At 41.2% G+C, this 19,784-nt stretch overlaps 2 protein-coding genes across 4 annotated transcripts in view; both read right to left on the bottom strand.

Moving 5' to 3' along the window:
• srpk1b (SRSF protein kinase 1b) overlaps nt 1-1,495 on the bottom strand; it is a 37,559-nt gene extending 36,064 nt beyond the window's left edge. For all 3 annotated transcript variants that reach the window (XM_083772326.1, XM_083772327.1, XM_083772328.1), the window contains exon 1: nt 1,453-1,495. In XM_083772326.1, the coding sequence (XP_083628452.1) occupies nt 1,453-1,465 (13 nt within the window). In that variant the 5' untranslated portion in view covers nt 1,466-1,495. The remainder of the gene's footprint in view (nt 1-1,452) is intronic.
• Nucleotides 1,496-9,434: 7,939 nt separating this feature from the next.
• On the bottom strand, nt 9,435-14,093 carry LOC310863718 (uncharacterized protein; the record flags this gene model as incomplete). Its single annotated transcript, XM_083772214.1, has 5 exons — nt 13,939-14,093; nt 12,434-12,619; nt 10,035-10,130; nt 9,692-9,775; nt 9,435-9,545 (listed from the first exon to the last, which is right to left on the bottom strand). The coding sequence occupies exons 2-5, from the start codon at nt 12,614-12,616 to the stop codon at nt 9,435-9,437; spliced, it is 474 nt and encodes a 157-aa protein (XP_083628340.1). The 5' UTR covers nt 12,617-12,619; nt 13,939-14,093.
• Nucleotides 14,094-19,784: the final 5,691 nt, after the last annotated feature.

The following is a 19,784-nucleotide window of genomic DNA, read 5'->3' as shown; positions in this document are numbered from 1 at the left end:
AATGGTTCCAGGTGGTCCCCAGCTAAATGATGGAGATTTGGTAACCAAAAAAAGTCTTTACCTCTCTCTCCTAATGGTACCAACATCAATACAGTTTAATAATATAATATAATAATTAATAATATTTATCTCTCTCTCCTAATGGTACCAACATCAATACAGTTTAATATAATAATAATAATAATAATAATAATAATATGTATCTCTCTCTCCTAATGGTACCAACATCAATACAGTTTAATAATATAATAATGAATAATATTTATCTCTCTCTCCTAATGGTACCAACATCAATTCATCATGGCATTGTGGACAATATAATTATTGGGTCTGAGACTATGGTGGTCCGTGAGTCAAAACTCAAAACGCCCCAAGAAAAATGCTATGAAAATGGTTACTTGAAAACCACAGATCCACATTCCACACCCAGTATTAATATAACCAAATGGTTCATAATGAGAAGCAATACTATGGCTGTCTGCTGCAGGTGTATGAGCCCGTTTAGTAGAAGCATGCAGTTAGCTCATCATCAGATTCATCACATGTGTAAATACAGATAGGTTAGCATCAAGTTGTGGCCGTTGGAACGATGGTTTATTTAGCTGCTGTTGTGTTTTAACTGTCGACGTGACACACTTGGACACCTTGCAGTTGTAAAACACGCCACTCTTGTCTTGTGGCAGAGCCGTGAGACGAGGCACCGGCACCGGGTCCACACAGTGTCTATGTTCACAATAATAAAGGCAGCTCAAAGTTTTTTGGCGCAGCATGCATTGCATGGTACTGTGTGTGTGTGTGTGTGTGTGTGTGTGTGTGTGTGTGTGTGTGTGTGGCTGGCTAGCTCCGCTAGCTGGCTAGCAGTGTTACTTGCCAGGTTTTGGTTGAGAAATGAGCAAACCAGGTCTAGGAAAACGAAGACCCAAATTAAAATACATGAATTTGCCATTTAAAAAAATTGTAGATCTACAAGCTAGATCTGCTATTTTCAATAACGACAAAAAACCTTTTTTTGTAAATTTGGAATATTGTTTGAAACAACAAATGGGAGTCTGTGGGCATTCAATGTTTTTTAGATGAGGAATGCAGAAATATTTATTTTTATTTTCTTTTGGGTGTGGAAAATGTTTGCGACGCCCTAGTTTAATTTAAACACCACACACAACAAGCCCAAAAATAAGCAACTAACACTTAAGGAAACAACATAAATACAGGTGGGGAAAAAAAACAAAGCCCAAAGTCTCGCTTATAATAAGCGGACATGGCAACACTAAGCTATAGCTAATAGCACAGCCCCAGCTAGCACAGTGTTAAAACACACAGCGTGGTGTTTGTTTTAATCTTTAGTCCAACAACTTGACATCCTTCTGTAAATGTTCTAAATGTTGTCTCGGCACAGAGACACAGCTGAACGGGACGGGAGGCTCGGTTCTGACGACATGTTGTTGGGTTTACCTTTTCTGTCCATAGTGGTGGAGCTGTTGCGAGAATGGATGGATCTGTTCTGTTGACTAGTGTTGGGTTGGTTTGGTTCACATACAGCTACAGCGCAGGCGTGTGTTTGTGTGATGGAGATGGATGGATCCGGTCTACCACTATACGACGGATACGGAAACGGTCCAGTGCCTGCCCTACACTCTAGTCTAGTGCATTTGGTTCCCAAACTGGGGTCCGGGGTCCCCCAGGGGTCCTTGAGGGAGTTTTCTTTTGATTGATTGATTGATTGATTGATTGATTGATTGATTGATTGATTGATTGATTGATTGATTGATTGATTGATTGATTGATTGATTGATTGATTGGTTTGTTGATTGATTGGTTGATTGATTGATCGATCGATCCCCCCCTTTTCCCCTCACTGTATATGTATCTTTTCCCTTTTTGATTCCTTTATGATGAATTCCTGTTCTGTTCTTTAACTATGTAGAAGTGTCTATTTGTACGTCTCTAAATGTTTTGATGAATTGAACAAGGTGGACCCTGTTGTAAACAAGTGGTAATGCTTAATTGGGTCGTCCACTCACAGTTAACAGTCTTAGTTTGTATTGAGTTTGTGCTTGAAATGTACTGTAATTCTGCAAACTGTTAATAAATATTTGATTGACAGTTTGCAGAATTACAGTACATTTCAAGTACAACTCAATACAACTGTTAACTGTGAGTGGACGACACCATTAAGCATTACACTTGTTTACAACAGAGTCCACATTGTTCAATTCATCAAATGAGTTCCAGGGGGGTCCCCATGTGCTAAATGATAGTTTGGAACCAAGTGGGCCCTTATATGGGTTTGTAACTCTGAGAGTTTGTACATTTGTCCACTCTCAGAGTTAAATTAACATTGATTTTACAATATAAATTGGGGTCCCGACTCCCAGAGATAGAAATGCCATTAAATTGGTCCGTAGCCTAAATGCATGTAAATCTGGGGGTCCTTAAAATTAAACTGGTTGAGAATCACTGCTAGAGCCGTAAAAATCTTCTCTTATGGGGGTCCTTGTCATGGTAAAAATCTTCTCTTATGGGGGTCCTTGGCATGGTAAAAAACTTCTCTTATGGGGGTCCCTGGGGGTCTTCTCTTATGGGGGTCCTTGGCATGTCTTTGCAAACGGGGGTCCGGAGGAGGAGGAGGGGGAGGAGGAGGAGGAGGAGGAGGAGGAGGAGGTCGGTCACTGGCACATTGGCATTCGTGTGAGAGAGACGTTTGTCTTACGTTCCAAAAAAGTTTAGTCAGTTAAATTAAGTCCACTCACATCTACAAAATAATGACATAATTGTGCATTAATTCAAACTCCTATTAAACTCATGTCATGACTGGCGAGAGATTCTGGAAGATAGCTGGGTTTATTGCTTATTGCCCCCCCCCCCCCCCCCCCCATCAACATGACACTTGATGTGAATAAGGTTGCAGACCCCTGCTCGGTCCTTGAGGAGCTCACATCAACATGTTTTTTGATTGATTGAAGTATTTATTGACAGTTTGCAGAACTACAGTACATTTCAAGTATAGGCTACAACTCAATACAATGTTCACTGTGAGTGGACGACACCATAAAGCATTACACTTGTTTACAACAGGGTCCACCATTTTCAATTCATCAGAACATTTAGAGACGTACGAATATAGTACACTTCTATATAGCCAAAAACAGGAAATCATTATAGGAGGTAAAAAGGGAAAGAAAATATATACAGTGAGGAGGAAAAGGGGTGGGTGGGGGATTCAGATTTTATGTTGGGCAGTTTCGAATTGCAGCCGTCCATAAGTGCCCTTTGAGAGCAGTTTTGAAAGAGTCATGGGATTTGCATGTCTTAATGACTGTTGGTAGGGCGTTCCACATTTTGGTGGCATAGGAGCGAAATTAATTTAGTCCCTTGTTTTGTGTCGAATCTGGGTTGCACATGGTTTGTTGAACTCCCTCTGGTGTTGTGGGTGTGGACTTTGTTGACATTAAGGAGGTATTTAGACAGGTACATGGGTATCTTGGCGGTGCATCGGATCTTGTGGACCAGACCCATTGCAAGATGCTGTACTCTGTCGTCGACCCTAAGCCATTCCAGCCTGTCAAAGTGGGCAGGGGTGAGGTGGGTTCGGGGGGTGAGACAAAGTAGTAACCTGACCAGTTTGTTTTGGGAAGTCTGGAGCCTTGTTTTAAGGGCCTTGAGGTGGTGTGGTTTAAAATGCATGTTATTTCTGCTTTAACATTGATTTTACAATATAAATTGAGGTCTCAGTGTGTACAGCTAATCTCCGGCACCGTCAACCCGGTCGATGCCAAATTTTGCACACACACTCCCTGAACGATGAACCACTGCCCCAAATGTTCCAGAACGGCCTGTTATAGCGCCACCAGGAGGCTGACCTTTGTAAAACGCATTTGTTGATATTACTCCTCCAGATTCTGTCCAAAAATCCTGCAAATCGTTACACACTATCTCTACAGTCCTGTGTTCAAGACGGATCTGTCCGTGGTGCCACAAATCATTAACGCACCGCGCAATTGATCTTCTTCATAACATGCATCACGATCTTTTCTGCATTGCTGGGGTATTTCTGCATGAGCAGATCCACAGTGTGCATCCTGTCGGTGTTCTCCAGAAGGTTCTTTTCGATCGGGTCCACCACGGTTCCAGGTTGTTGGAGATGCCACTGGAACTTCTGGAACTCCTGATTTCTCAGACGATCCAGAGTCTCGAATATGTTCTCCTTAGATGACTGCATGGTCATATCGAACCAGTCCTGCAGAAACAGAGGCTGTTGGTGACTAAATAATAATATACTGACAATTCCGTCAACAAATAAAAACAAAAATGTCAGGAAGGGACTATAGTGGACAAGAGATCCAGTATTAGTCATTTTACACTTAGTTGCATGCTGAAAATAGCAGATCTACAAGCTCGTTGACGGCAGACTGGCCATATATGGAGCGTGTCTTGAGTGTACAGGGTTTCATGAGGTGACAGATCAACATATGGAATGTCAGAACTTTATTTTATTTTTTACACACACACATTCAAACCTGGGAGCTGACCAGTACAACCACAGTCTTATATTGTTGGCCACTAAGCAGCTCCAGGGGAAACAAGCCCAAATAAACAACTACACTTTAGAAACAAGCCCAAATAAACAACTAGTTCACACAAGTTCACAATGTGTACAAAGTCTATTGAAAATAGCAGATCATACACACACGCACACGCACACGCACACACACACACACACACACACACACACACACACACACACACACACACACACACACACACACACACACACACACACACACACACACACACACACACACACACACACACACACACACACACACACACACACACACACTCCTACCTTTGTCTGACTCTGTTTGTGTCTCAGTACGGTAATGAGACGTTCTACTCTAGTATCTGAGCTGCTGATTCATGTTTCACGATTCCCTCCATAGAAAAAAACCAAAGGTTCATAATTACCTGTTGGGTGTGTGGGTGTGTCCGGGGACAGTCTGGTGAGCGATGGTCCAGGTCAGGACAGTCACTATGGTCCAGGACAGTCCACTATGGTCCAGTACAGTCCACTATGGTCCAGGACAGTCCACTATGGTCCAGTACATTCCACTATGGTCCAGGACAGTCCAGTAAAGTTGTGTTGGAAGTTGAACTGCTGTCTTTCACTAACAGTGGCTCGGCCTCTTACACAACACATTCTCTGTTTAGATCGTGATTGGTTTAGAACAACGGCAGGGTGTGGCCAACGGCATGCATCCAGCCATTCATATAAATGCAGACATAACCCGTTGAACTGGATAAACCTAAACCCCATCTTGGGAACAAGGAGACTGCATGGGGGCCTGGTGGAGACTGGTGCCTTGCATGGTTTCCTCCGGCATCGGTGTGTAATGTGTGTGTGAATGGAATGCACAATCTTTGTAAAGCACGTGGATAAAGTCGCTATATAAATGCACCATTTACCATTTACCATGTTTGGCCTTAGTGGCGTTTCCAGGAATTACATTTTGGGCAGGCAAGTAGCACTTTTCAAAGAGGTATACCTGCCAGACGAGTAGGATACAAAGGCTGAAAGGCATGCATTTACATTCCAATGTACTCAGGTCTTGTTTTTGTCATCTCTTTGTTTCTCATTGTATGGAATTGGACATAAACATGGACATAAACATATGGACATAAACAAAACATATGGACATAAACATATGGACATAAACAAAACATATGGACATAAACATATGGACATAAATAAAACATATGGACATAAACAAAACATATATGGACATAAACATCAAACCAAAACTCTTTGCTGTTGGTCGCTGCGTGCGCCCTGACTTCCTTGCATCTCCAATAGAAAGCTTGGGGACCAAGACCAACGCAGCCTGCCTTCTATCGTCCGCAACTGAGTTAGCTCAAAGCTCAAAGCAACTGTTGTCTATTTTGCTGTCGTTATCCTCCATCCATCCATTGCAGAAAACTTCAAAAGTGCTTCAAATGCCAGTTTGTGCATGCCTGGGCTACACAGTTCCATCATTTCCCCTTCATAATGTTTGCAGCTGTGTTCTTTCCAAACACACCACTTTCCTCCAGAATGCCCTACAGCCAAGAATTTGCAAGATGCTGACCAATAGAAGAAAGCCACCAAAGGGAATAACCATATTGGCAAACTCTTGCTGGTGCATGCATGGTGCCACTGAAGCATCTTTGCTTTACATTTTGGCCCAATGTGGTCATTTTGATCTGGTCCTTTGATTCAGGACAGGTGTGACTGCACACAAAATCAGCCATACAGGTGTGACGATGAGTTGCTTTTAGTGGTTAAAGGATCCTAGGGAGCTTTCCCTAAAACTGGACCAAATTGTTTTGTTTACTGCCTGCGGGCAGTAGTCTGAGCTCTTCAGAGAGAGAGCATTGCAGTCAGTCACTTTTCGGCTTTGTAGGGCAGGGCAGTATAGGGCATCACTGATGAGAGATAAAAACTGAATGTTGATGGTTTAGAAACTAATCCATCATCAAATCAAATCAAAATTTATTTGTATAGCACCCTCACACAGCCAAAGCTGACCAAAGTGATGAACAGAGTAAAACAAGACAGTAGAGCATAGCAATATAAAACAATGAAAAGAGTAAATAAAATATAAAACAGAGCATAAATAGCACAGAGCAGGAAATCAAAATACAGGTAAATCAGGTGCAGTTAAAGGCGAGGGAGAACAGATGAGTTTTGAGGAGGGATTTAAAAGCCCCAATTGACTCGGCAGATCTAATATGGAGGGGCAGCATGTTCCAGAGTTTAATGCAGATCTAATATGGAGGGTCAGCATGTTCCAGAGTTTAATCCAGATCTAATATGGAGGGACAGCATGTTCCAGAGTTTAATCCAGATCTAATATGGAGGGGCAGCATGTTCCAGAGTTTAATCCAGATCTAATATGGAGGGACAGCATGTTCCAGAGTTTAATCCAGATCTAATATGGAGGGGCAGCATGTTCCAGAGTTTAATCCAGATCTAATATGGAGGGGCAGCATGTTCCAGAGTTTAATCCAGATCTAATATGGAGGGGCAGCATGTTCCAGAGTTTGGGGTCCGCAGCCGCAAAAGCACGTTCAGGACCCTCTGCTCCTCTTACTGGCCTGGTGTTTCCTGTTTCCCGTTTTTGGCTGGGGGGACCCCCGCTTTGGCCGTGTCAGTTAAAATAAAAACCCAAAATGATTTGGCGACGTCACGACCCACGGGTTGAGAACGCCTGCATTAGAATATGGAACAATAATTCTGCTACATTGAATATGAATGAAGTCTTTGAACTGCTCTTGTTGAGCTGTTGCCAAATGTTTGCTGAGGGCCAAATCATACCTATCGTATGTGATTCATGGTGTTTGTGTGAAACGTGAAAGTCAAATGGGATGTTTTGTGTGTTTTAGACCTATAATGCTCCCAGCGTCCCCAAACATGTTTGTATAGTATTTGCTCTTCATGTGTAAAATATCTGTCTTTAATTTGGTATGTTGTATTTGGAATAAATATTTTTATATTGCTGAATCATTTTAATGTTGCTGTTCCTCTCTGCACCACATGGTGGCAACCTCACCCAAGTTGTTACATAATAGTCATACTCCTAGTAATCATACTTTGGAAATATTTCAATAGCAAGAATTGAATGCGTTCTGACACAGCTGTAGCATACATACATTTTTCATGGCAATTATATATTTATTGGTGAATCTCCCATTAACTATCTGTGCCAACCAGTCTGCCCAAGAACTGAGCTAACCTATATGCCACTATTGACCACCCATTCATTTCATTTAAATCAAAAGAAACTTTAGAATGTCTGGATTCATGGAAAAAATAAACTGAATTGATAACATATTTTGTTATGTAGATATCAACAGATAAATAAATAAGCTTGTTCTCCATGTGTACCCTTGTCTGAAAACTACTATTAGCGTGAGACACATTTGAATGTTTCAAACACCTCTAGTCTACTATAGCGACATATTCATGCTATATAGCAAATTAAACCTGAGGTTGTCGAGTGTAATTGTAAAAATAAATAAGAATAAATTGCATTATCAAAATAGCAGCCTCTACAATGCAGCATGCGTGTAAACATACTACTGTACTTGCTGGCCTCAAACAGTCTTTGACTGCTGAGAACTCTGAAATGGCACATGGTAGAAGATTATTATTATGTTTGGCTGGAAGTGGACATTCTATGCTGTATTTGGATATACATTATGTTCACATAGCAATAGCAGTACAATGTCTAGGGCTGCATAAACCAATGTTGTTGTTGTTTTTGTTGTTGCATGTTTCTCAAAAATCTGTTCATGAGAGAAACAGATTTTTGAGAAACATGCAAAATCATGGGATAAAAATTATAATATAAAGAAAATGAGTCACTTCACTCCTTTATTTTTCATCTTGAGCCTTAACAAAATGCATCTCAAAAGATCTGTCAGAGTTCGATAATAATGTACTGTGTAAAGTACTGGGAAACTGTCCTCTAACCACATGCTTCAAAGACACGAAAAGAAGAACAACAAAATGTATTCATTTCCAAACATAAAATATTCGCAATGTCACAGTTATCTGAATCACTGAATGTAGTACACGTTATTATATTTACTGGCTAATATATACTGCACTTTACATATTTACTGGTATCATATTTTAACATGAACTTGAGCTTGGAACGATGCAAGTTGGACATGTATGCCCCACCCAGTTATTAGGCTATATGTGTCCCATTTATGCCCATACTGTATATGGAGTTCTTTGTCGGGCATGCCCATGCAGTCTATGCAGATGTGAGAACATAAAGCACAGGCCAGCTCCATGTATGGAGTCTGGACAGGGGCCAGACTCCATATATGGGGTCTGGGCAGGGGCGAACAAAGGTGCACGTATAAACGGACGTATACACGGGTATTTCAGTTTTCTGAAATACAGTGTCAGTGGTTCTCAAACTATTTCATGTCAAGGACCCCCAAAAAATATATGTAATTGGCCGCCGACCCCCGTCTGAAAATATGTTGTTCCAGGCACACCCCCCAGTTGAAAACGGTCGCCCTGAAAGAATATGTATTCAAAGATTTGCACCACATTGTCACGATTTCTCAAAAATAGCAGATCTACAAGCTCGTAGATCTGCTATTTTTCAACAGCTAAAGGATAACATAATGCTTAAAACACCAAAAGGGGTTCCCGCCCAGAATGGGTTAATTAGTGTGGCAAGATATCTGGGATTTACATAGGACTCAAAGACACTTTACATGTGTGGGGGCCGCGGGAGAGGACAAAAGAAAGGACTACTGACTACTCTATTAGGAAAAAAACACTAAAAGAATAACATAAATGAATGGCAATAGCACAGTAAAAGTAACAAGTTGAAATCAAAGTGAACTCGGGAAGGCTGTTCTGAACAGGTGGATTTTCAGGGCGCTGTTGAAGGTAGGGAGGGAGTGGCCGTCGTCTTTACCACGTGCATGATACTACCGCTGCCTGGCCTCCTCTGCATACAATTCTGGTCCCAAGTCGCAAAACGCTGGAAGACAAATAATGTGTTAAGACACTTTTCAGTGCATTGTTAGCAGAATTAACTTAGGCCTAGTTCACAACACGTACCAAACACCAATGAAGCAAATGTTCGTTTTTTCAGACAGACAGACAGTAGAAACATGAGATATTTACCGCGCCCTGGTATCTTATGCGAACACAGTCGATGAACGTTGGCTGTCTTCCAGCCGGCCCACACACACGACATGCAACCTCGAGCTGACAGACAAGACAAGACAAGACAAGACAAGACAAGACAAGACAAGACAAGACAAGACAAGACAAGACAGACAGACCCGTATTAATGTTGTGAAAAGGAATACACCCATTTAGTTGCATATAGTGAATGTAAAGTGACCAACCCGTTTGAATGGACATTCAGTAGTATAGTAATAGTAATAATAGTAATATTAATAGTATAATAATAATAATATAATAATAGTAATAGTACTGTAATAGTATACAGTATGTGACCAACCTGTTTGAATGGACATTCAGGGCGATGTCTGTGCTCGGTCTGTTTGCTGCACTTGGTGTTCTTTAAACGCACATCAATATTCACCCAGGACCCGGTCTGCAAGACAACAAGTCAACACAACTCCATTAAATGAAATTAAATTAAATTCAAGTAGATTCGTGCACATGTGTGCGTGCGTGTGTGCGCGTGCACATGTGTAGGTGCGTGCACATGATGTAAGCACTTTTAAAACCTTTTAAAGGTTTCATGACATTAATTCCATGACGTTTTTCATTTACGTTTTTTATGACCTAAATTACACATAGGCTATACACCCTAAACACATACATATATACCTATTATACCTATATACCCTACCCTATACACATACATATATACCTATACACCCACACAACCTGAACTTTGAACACTCAGTGGATTTTCTGTGGTCTATGAAAGTTGCACTAGTATTTTATAAATAGGTCAACAATATAAATGACGTTAGTTTTGTGGATTAACTTACTTTTAATGTGTGGCCCCCACAAAATGACCGGAACTACTTCTTATTTCACCAAAACCAGAGGAGAACTCCCACCACGGGACTCTGGCAATCAATTAATACAGTTGCAACCACTATATTAATGGCAAGTATTTCATACAGCTTAAGTTAAAAAAATCTGAACTATCCCTTTAAAGTCCGTAATTAAAATTGTACTTGAGTAAAAGTACAAAAGGATTGGTATAGAAATGTACTTAAAGTACCAAAAGTATTGGTATAGAAATGTACTTAAAGTAGTAAACAGTAGAAAGTACTCACTATGCATAATGTCCCATTTCAAGTTTTCAAATGTTTAAACGTCTTTTTGAAAAGAGCAACAACTAGAAAAAGTGCCCTTCTGGGCACAGGTCTCCACCAGGTTATCCACAGATCCGTGCAGTTAGAGGTAAAAACACTTTTGGGCCAGTTATAGCGCCACCTTGAGGCTGAGTTGAAATTGTTCATGTGGCATTTCGTCCTCGGCCTAGTGGGAATGTGCGTGCACAATTTCAGGGAAATCACGCGATGTGTTCATGATTTGCAGCATTTTGTTTGAAACTGATCACTCCTGTGAACTTTGGAAGCCAATCTTAACCAATCAGGATGGAGTCTGAGAAATCTGAAAGACCCGTTTCGTTGAATGGCTCTAGAGAGACTGTGTACTAATTTGCGTGATGTTTGGACAAAATCTGTAGGTGTACTGTGAAAAAACTTGTTTTGCACAAAGCGGCCTCCTGGTGGCGCTATAACAGGCCGTTCTGGAAAGTTTGGGGCAGAGGTTCATGGTTGGCATCCAGGGAGTGTGTGTGCAAAATTTGGCATCGACCGGGTTAACGGTGGCTGAGATTAGCTGGTCACGGACGAACGGACACACGGACACACGGACACACGGACGGACGGAGTGCAAAACATACTCTCCCCATGCCTTCGGCTGGTGGAGACAACAACAGTAGTGCAGTAACTAGAAATACAATATTTGCCAGTACTTATAGTTACTTTAAATCACTGCCCTTCTATGGTCTGGCGTTTAGTTTTAGTTGACCTGCACGATGAAAAGTCTGATTTATTCTCAGCTGTGTGCCGAAAATAGCAGAGAGCAGTGATACCAGCACACAGCCAAACATAACATTTGTCTTTTAGTTGTATACTGTTTTTTTTTTTTTACCAAATTGTCAGTATAGTCATATTTATATTCATGATAGTGTTAGGTTTTTAACCCATTTAGACCTGAGGACGATTCTACAAATGTCTTCTAAATCATGACAGTTAAAAATAAAAATAAAGGACCCCCAGTGTATGTATTTGGCCGCGGACCACAATCTCAAAGCAAAGAAGAAGCAAAGATTTGAGTTAAAAATGTTCGCTCTGAAATAATGTATATTCCAAATTTGCACCACAGTTTCACTTTTTTTTTTAAATAGCAGACATACTGTACAAGCTCGTAGCGTGGCACTCGTGTGACCAGATTTGACTGAGAGACTGCCATCGCGCAAATTCCAGCTTTTCACCAGAGGAGAAAAACTTTTTTTTTTTCATCAAAAATGAGTTAATAGCACAGGCAGACTCTTCACATACTAGAGCATGTCTGAAACAAATGTCAGAGATGTAAATATGAAATAAGTGCTTAAACATGTAGCTATAGGTGTAATGTTAGAGACCACAGATAACACAGAAGACATGTAAATATGAAATAAATGCTTAAACATGTAGCTATAGGTGTAATGTTAGAGACCACAGAAGTGAACCTTTCGCTGTTTCTCTGCAAGACATTACTCTATAAGACATATCTCCAAAACTGGTGGGCCAAACTGAACAACCAATATGTCAATTTGAAGCTATGACCGTCCCTCAGTCAAATGTAGTCACATATATCGACACTCACCACTTTAGAAGCATCACCCATCTTGTAGAAGTTAAGATGTCCATTTAATGAGAGCTCTTGGTTGGCTCTAACCAGAGCCGTGTCCACGTAGCCCTGCAGGCCAGCTGCTGACAGCTGATGGTAGCTGCTCTGTGCTGCCACCTGCAGGCAGGACGCCACGCTCAGGAATAACACCAGCATCATCTTCTACAGGAGAAGATAGTTATTATTATTATTATTATTATTATTATTATTATTATTATTATTATTATTATTATTATTATTATTATTATTATTATTATTATTATTATTATTCTGCCGCGTGAACAGGGGAAGATAACATCAAGGAGCCCCAACTTGACACTTATTAGCCCGCAGACCCCCGTTTGAAGAGATATGCCAAGGACCCCCTCCATAAGAGAAGATTTTCACGGCTCTAGCAGTGATTCTCAACCTGTTTAATTTCATGGACCCCCAGTTTGACATGCATTAGTCTACGGATCCTTATTTTATGTAATTTCTATCTCTGGGACCCAGTGTTGTTTTTGGCAGCAAATTTCTATTCTATTTTTTGTTTTAGTCATAGTCTCTTGAATAGTTTTCACTTAGTTTTAGTCACATTTTAGTCACCTGGAATGTTCTAGTGTTTAGTCTAGTCGACTAAATGTCATACGATTTTAGTCGACTAAATCTACAGTTGATTTAGTCGACTAAAATGTGTTTTGACAGGCCTTGATGTCGTTGTAATGACATATTTTACACTTTGGTTGCATGCTGAAAATAGCAGATCTACAATCTCGCGACGCGTTGTGAGATTGTAGATCTGCTATTTTCAGCATGCAACCCAGCATAAAACTGGATCTCTTGTCCACTAGTCCCTTCCTAACATTTTAGTCTAGTTTTTATTTGTTGACGAAATTGTCAGTATATTTAGTCATCATGAATTCGTTTTTATTTAGTTTTTCTTAGTTTCTTAGTCAGTGAAAAAAGGTAGTCGACGAACATTTTTCGTCTTAGTTTTAGTCGACGAAAACAACACTGGACCCCCAATTTATAATTGTGAAATCAATATTAATTTAAGTCTGAGAGTGTACAAATGGAACCCGTTAGGGTCCATTTGGAGTTACAGACGTAAGGGTCCATTTGGTTCCAAACTATCATTTAGCTGGGGACCCCCTGGAACTGCTGGACCCCTGGGGGTCCCATGGATCCCACTTTGGAAACCATTGGTTTAGGGCAGGCGGTTAACCGAAATTAAAATAAAATAATGACCAACTGAAACTGTATTGTCCGTTTTCAAAACAAACAAAAATACTAAATACATAATATTGTCCTTTAGTTTTGTCAGCAATGTATAATTTATTTCGTTTTTCTTAAAAAAAAAAATCGCAATACAAACTAAAATAAAACAGCCGTGTTGAAACTAAATTAAAACTGGCAAACTCGCTGCAAAAACTTAGTTAAAACTTGGAAGTCAAAACCAATGGAAAATAAAAAACAAATGAAAGATTATTAAAAAAAAATACCTTTAGCTTCAGAGGGAGGAGAAAGTGGTGCCGTCTGTCTGGTTGAGTTTGTAGAGAAAGTTCTGCTTCGCAAGACTGTCGGTCCTCGGTTATAACTGAACTGACCCTATAGCTGTGCACCCGATTCGACTGTTAACAACAGACCAGACCGCAGTGATCACTTATAGTATAGGACCTGACTAAGATATGTATGCACTTCATTTAGGAGAGAATATCGCAACTGTTCTTGACTAATATGAACCCCGCGAACAACTTGGGAACTGTGAACAATTCTCTATCCGGGGCGAAATACCCGAAAATGACCATGCCCTTTTAAAAATGACCGCTACTTCAAACATGGCTATATCTTCTAAACCGTTGGTACTACAGATTTTCTGAGGTGCTCAAAATGTTCAGAATGCTCATGTTTGTTGAATCCGTGCCCGAGCCAGCAACCCTCCGGGTCATCATAGTGGCCAAATCCAATATGGCCGCCCAGTCCGCCACCTGAAAAAGGTTTTGTCCAGAACTTTTGAACCAGATCAGCTATGAATGCAAACTTGGTGTCTAAATCATGTTTTTTGACAATTAAACATTTTGGAATGATCATCTTTATGACTGGGTGTGGCTGAACGTCTATTTTGCATATTTCAAAGATGGCGACTATCTGACAATTTGTTTTACTTAAAAACTTTGTCATTTTTTGCAAACTTGGTGCATTTATTTTGTGCTTTTTGAGCATTATAAACACATTGGAATGCTCATATTTATGAATAAATCCATCCAATAAATCCATCACTCTTATTTGCTTATTACAAATACTGTATGGCCTATATCAAAAATGTTACGTTTCATGTGAGTGTAGAGTTGATCAAATTGGAGAAAAGAAACAACCTGTATATAATTTTATAGAAACAATAGAATAGCATAATAATAATAATATCATGATAAATTATGCTGAACATTAGTCAAAGGTGTATCAAATTTTAACAGTAGATCTATGTTTACACACACACACACACACACACACACACACACACACACACACACACACACACACACACACACACACACACACACACACACACACACACCGCATGTGTTCCGTCCTTTTGATTCCCCATGGAAAATACTTTTTTTGTCCTGGTCATACAACTTCTATATATTGAGGTGCAAATGATTCCAGCTTTGCAGAATTTTCTTTGTGTCCACTAGGCCTTTTATGACTGTTGCAGCCTCAGTGGAGGAGGATGGTGCAAGCTTTAGTGACATCTACAATGAGTCCAGTAAGGTTCTTAGTCTTAGCCATGGAGTCAGTGACCAGCCCAATGTACTGAAACGTTGGGATGTAGTGGCCTTTAGACAAGCTGAATCAAGTATAATTTGTAAGGCTGTCACGATTCTCGATACGAATCGAAATTGAATCGAAATTGACGTTCGATTCAGTGTATCGAAATGACGCACCGAATCGCGATGTTTTATGTTTTTACTTCCGCGAGCGGCCGGGCCATTCCGCGCATGCATGCTTCCGCTGGGGGAGAGAAAAAAAAGAGACGAAAAGCCAGCTGTATCGGAGCCTTGCCACACACACACACACACACACACACACACACACACACACACACACACAGTCAGTCACACATGATTGAGCATGGGGAAGCATCGGACAAACACATGATTTCATTATAAACTGTAGGCCTACGTACCGGTAGATTTTCACCCAATGAAAATTTACACTTCACCGATTATAGGCCATTTGGAATTAGAACAATCGGTTGAAAATTGACCGAGAATAACACGATTTAAATATCAACTTTTTTGTTGCGCTGAGGACTTTTTGCGCCGAGGTGTTTTATAGTACTATACTTGTGAGGACCTGGCTGGTGCACGCCGCACACAAAAAGGGTTAATCTGCAAGCTCACAAAGCGCTGTCATGCAACACTTGGAGCTTGTAGATATGATACACGGATGACAATAAACACACAGAAGTGAGAGAACGAGACCGCTGTTGTGTTTTACCATGGCCAGTGCTGTTGTAGACAGCGACGACGATGACACACGGAAAGAAGTTTGGAAATATTTTGGCTTCCCAGTGAGTTATGATGGCACACGACGCATCGTTGACAAAACGGTTTCAGTTTGTCGTTTATGCTCCAAACGAGTGCCAAAGGCAACGCGTCAAATATGGGCCAGCATCTTAGCAGACATCACAAAGAAATCGATCTGTCCAAAGATGGTACAAAGACAACAACACAGCCAACTATTCTAGATTCTTATAGAGAAAAGCTCTCAGCTAATTCGCCCCGTGCTAAACAATTAACGCACAGAGTTGCGGTCTGCATAGCTGCAGACATGCGATGATGCGACCACTTTCAATGGTGGAAAACGCTGGCTTTCAATATTTAATGAGAGTTGCAGAACCACGTTACAAAATGCCATGCAGGTCGCATATGACCACACGTGTGTTGCCTGGCATGTATGATAAAGTGAGGGCACAAATCACTGAAGGGCTGAGCCATGCTGATCAAATTGCACTAACTAGTATTCACACTTTGTTAGAGCTCTCATAGTCTTACCTGTTCAAACAATGTGAACATTCTACAAAGTAGGCTAGAATAATTTGTAACAGCCAAATAACGCAATTGTTTGGTTGAACTTTGTATTTAGGCCTACTATTTGTCTTTTTTCCCCTTTATTTTACTTACTTAGAGCTTAACAAGAATGTTACAAGTCATCTAATCTTAAAGAAACATTTAAAAAAAATGTTAGGGCATAAAACCCAAAGTTGTTAAACCTTTTATTATTCTCATTCTGATTTGTTATTTATAGAAAATAAAAGTGACTTATTGGGAAACAAGTGTTTTTCTTTACAAATCAAGATATTGGCCTAAATTATAATTATTAATTATATAGCCCTCAATGCTGAAAAAGGAGGTTTTAAAAAAATAATATGCAAAAAAATCGAAGCAAATCGTGAGCTTCAAATCGAAAATGTAATTGAATCGTGGACTAGGCGAATCGTGATAGCGAATCGAACATCGAATCGAATCGTGAGCTTCAAATCGAAAAGTGAATTGAATCGTGGACTAGGCGAATCGTGACAGCCCTAATAATTTGGTAGGAGGAATGGACTTGCGACCATTTGTTTGACCAACGTCAGCCTTCCCTGACTATGGGAAAAGGAGTGCAGGTATCTCAGATAAACCCTGGTCACTCTCACCTTGGAGCCTGAAAAGATCAACTCCGATTTCCATGTCCAAAGATTGGCCAGAATATGTAGGCAAGTGTGTTTGTCTTATTATGTAACGCCATTTCCGCTATTCTAAAGCCCCCTCAGGTACAAACACTGGGCACCCCTATCATAGAGGGACTGAGAAAGCCACTGTATGGCTTCATCTACTTTGCTATGGCTACGACTCTTGCTCTATATGACGATGACCATACGGCAATTTTTGGACATGGAAATCAGAGTTGATCTTTTCAGGCTCCAAGTCCAAGGTGAGAGTGACCAGGGTTTCTGTGAGATTCTGCACTTCTTTTCACATAGTCAGGGAAGGCTGATGTTGGTCAAAAAAGTTGTAGCAAGTCCCTTGAGAACATTCCTCCTACCCAAGCTTGATCCAGCTTGTCAAAAGGCCACTACATTCCAAATTTCAGTACATTGGGCTGGTCACTGACTCCATGACTAAGACTTGGGAACTTTACTGGACCCATCTTGTAGATGCCAGCCAGTAAAGCTCCCCTACTTGCTGCAGTCATGTAGGCCTATAGGACGCAGAAAATGATGCAAAGCTGGAATCCTTTGCACCTCGATATATAGAAGTTGTATGATCAGGACCAATTTTTTTTTCCTCCGTGATGACTCTAAAGGGCGGAGTGCATGGTGTGTGTTTGTGTGTGTGTGTGTGTGTGTGTGTGTGCGCTCGCATTTCCAATTTAAACACTGTTAAAATGTGATACCTTTGACAAATGCTCAGCATAAATTATTAAGCTATTATTATTATGCTCTCATGCTATTATTCTATTGTGTCAATAAAAGTACATCTGTACAGTACATGTATGTTAGAGACAGTCGCACTGAGAAAAAGACAGGAAGCAGAGCTGGAGGTAGCAGAGACTAAATTGTTGAGGTTCTCTCTGGGAGTAACAAGGATGGATAGGATCACAGCTGATCACATAGCTGATCTAGTTCAAAAGTTCTGGACAAAACCTTTTTCAGGTGGTGGACTGGCGGCCATATTGGATTTGGCCACTATGATGACCCGGAGGGTTGCTGGCTCGGGCACGGATTCAACAAACATGAGTATTCTGAACATTTTGAGCACCTCAGAAAATCTGTAGCTCCAACGGTTTAGAAGATAGAGCCATGTTTGAAGTAGCGGCCATTTTTAAAAGGGCGTGGTCATTTTCGGGTATTTCGCCCCGGATAGAGAATTGTTCACAGTTCCCAAGTTGTTCGCGGGGTTCATATTAGTCAAGAACAGTTGCGATATTCTCTCCTAAATGAAGTGCATACATATCTTAGTCAGGTCCTAGACTATTAGGATCAGTAGCCGATTGTATTCGACGAGTATGGACATGCTCTGCCGACTGAGAAAAATACCTACTGGGAGCTGTGACCACTCCCCGCACGCACGCGCACGCGCGCGTGCACACACACACACACACACACACACACACACACACACACACACACACACACACACACACACACACACACACACACACACTCTGCTGCGCCTGGTTTTTACTTTCCTTGTATCCACACCACAGTCAGTTCCAACTTTATACGCCCATGAAAAATGGAAAATATAAATTTCATTGAGTGTATAGCCTACCATTTGGAATTATGATTATAGCCAAAGTTAGATATCAACTTGCGGCAGGTGTTTTACCTATACTTGTGAGGACCTCTGCTTGGATTCATGGTGAGTGCGCACCGAAAAGTAATTGGAATCTATTTTTCTTGCCACATTATAAACAAGTTTACCCCCCCATTTTCCCTCACTGTATATTGTATCTTTTCCCTTTTTTTGCTTCCCATATGATGAATTCCTGTTCTGTTCTTTACCTACAGAGAAATGTCTATTTGTATGTCTCTAAATGTTTGTATGTCTTTAAATGTTTTGATGAATTGAACAATGTGGACCCTGTTGTAAACAAGTGTAATGCTTAATTGGGTCGTCCACTCACAGTTGACAGTCTTTGTATTGAGTTCGTGCTTAAAATGTACTGTAAATTCTACAAACTGTTAATAAAGATTTCAATCAATCAATCAAAAACCTCCTCACTGTCCTCAGTGTTTGGGACGGGACATGTAGGCCTGTATCATGTGCTGTCTGCGTGCATAAGCGCTGCGCTCCAGTGAAATTGTGGGGCTTGAGAAGAATTAGTTAATTTGTGTTGGATAAGGGCTTATTGGTGGGTTTTCCGTAGATATTAAGGACTAGTTCCCAAAGTGGGGTCCGCGGACCCCCAGGGGTACGCGACGCATAGCCAGGGGGTACCGAAGCTAGGGGGCTAGTGAATCATGGTGTGTGTGTGATATGAAATGTCCAGTACCTCCCCAGTGCCTCCCCAAGTGCCACCCCAGTGTCTGCCCTGCAGACAGTGTCTGCCCAGTGTCTGCCCAGTGCCTCCCCAGTGTCCGCCATGGTGCCTCCCCAGTGTCTGCCCAGTGGCTCCCCAGTACCTCCCCAGTGTCCCCTGAGTGCCTCCCCAGTGTCCCCCTGAGTGCCTCCCCAGTGTCTCCCCAGTGCCTCCCCAATGTCTCCCCAGTGGCTGCAGTTTCTCCCCAGTGCCTCCCCATTGTCCCCTCAGTGCTTCCCCAGCCTCCCCAGTGTCCCCCTGAGTGCCTCCCCAGTGT

Source organism: Protomyctophum parallelum, assembly GCF_964188405.1.
Source record: "Protomyctophum parallelum genome assembly, chromosome: 8".
Classification (NCBI taxonomy): domain Eukaryota; kingdom Metazoa; phylum Chordata; class Actinopteri; order Myctophiformes; family Myctophidae; genus Protomyctophum; species Protomyctophum parallelum.
Note: the sequence above shows the minus strand (reverse complement) of the source record. Positions and strands in the feature narration are given on the sequence as shown.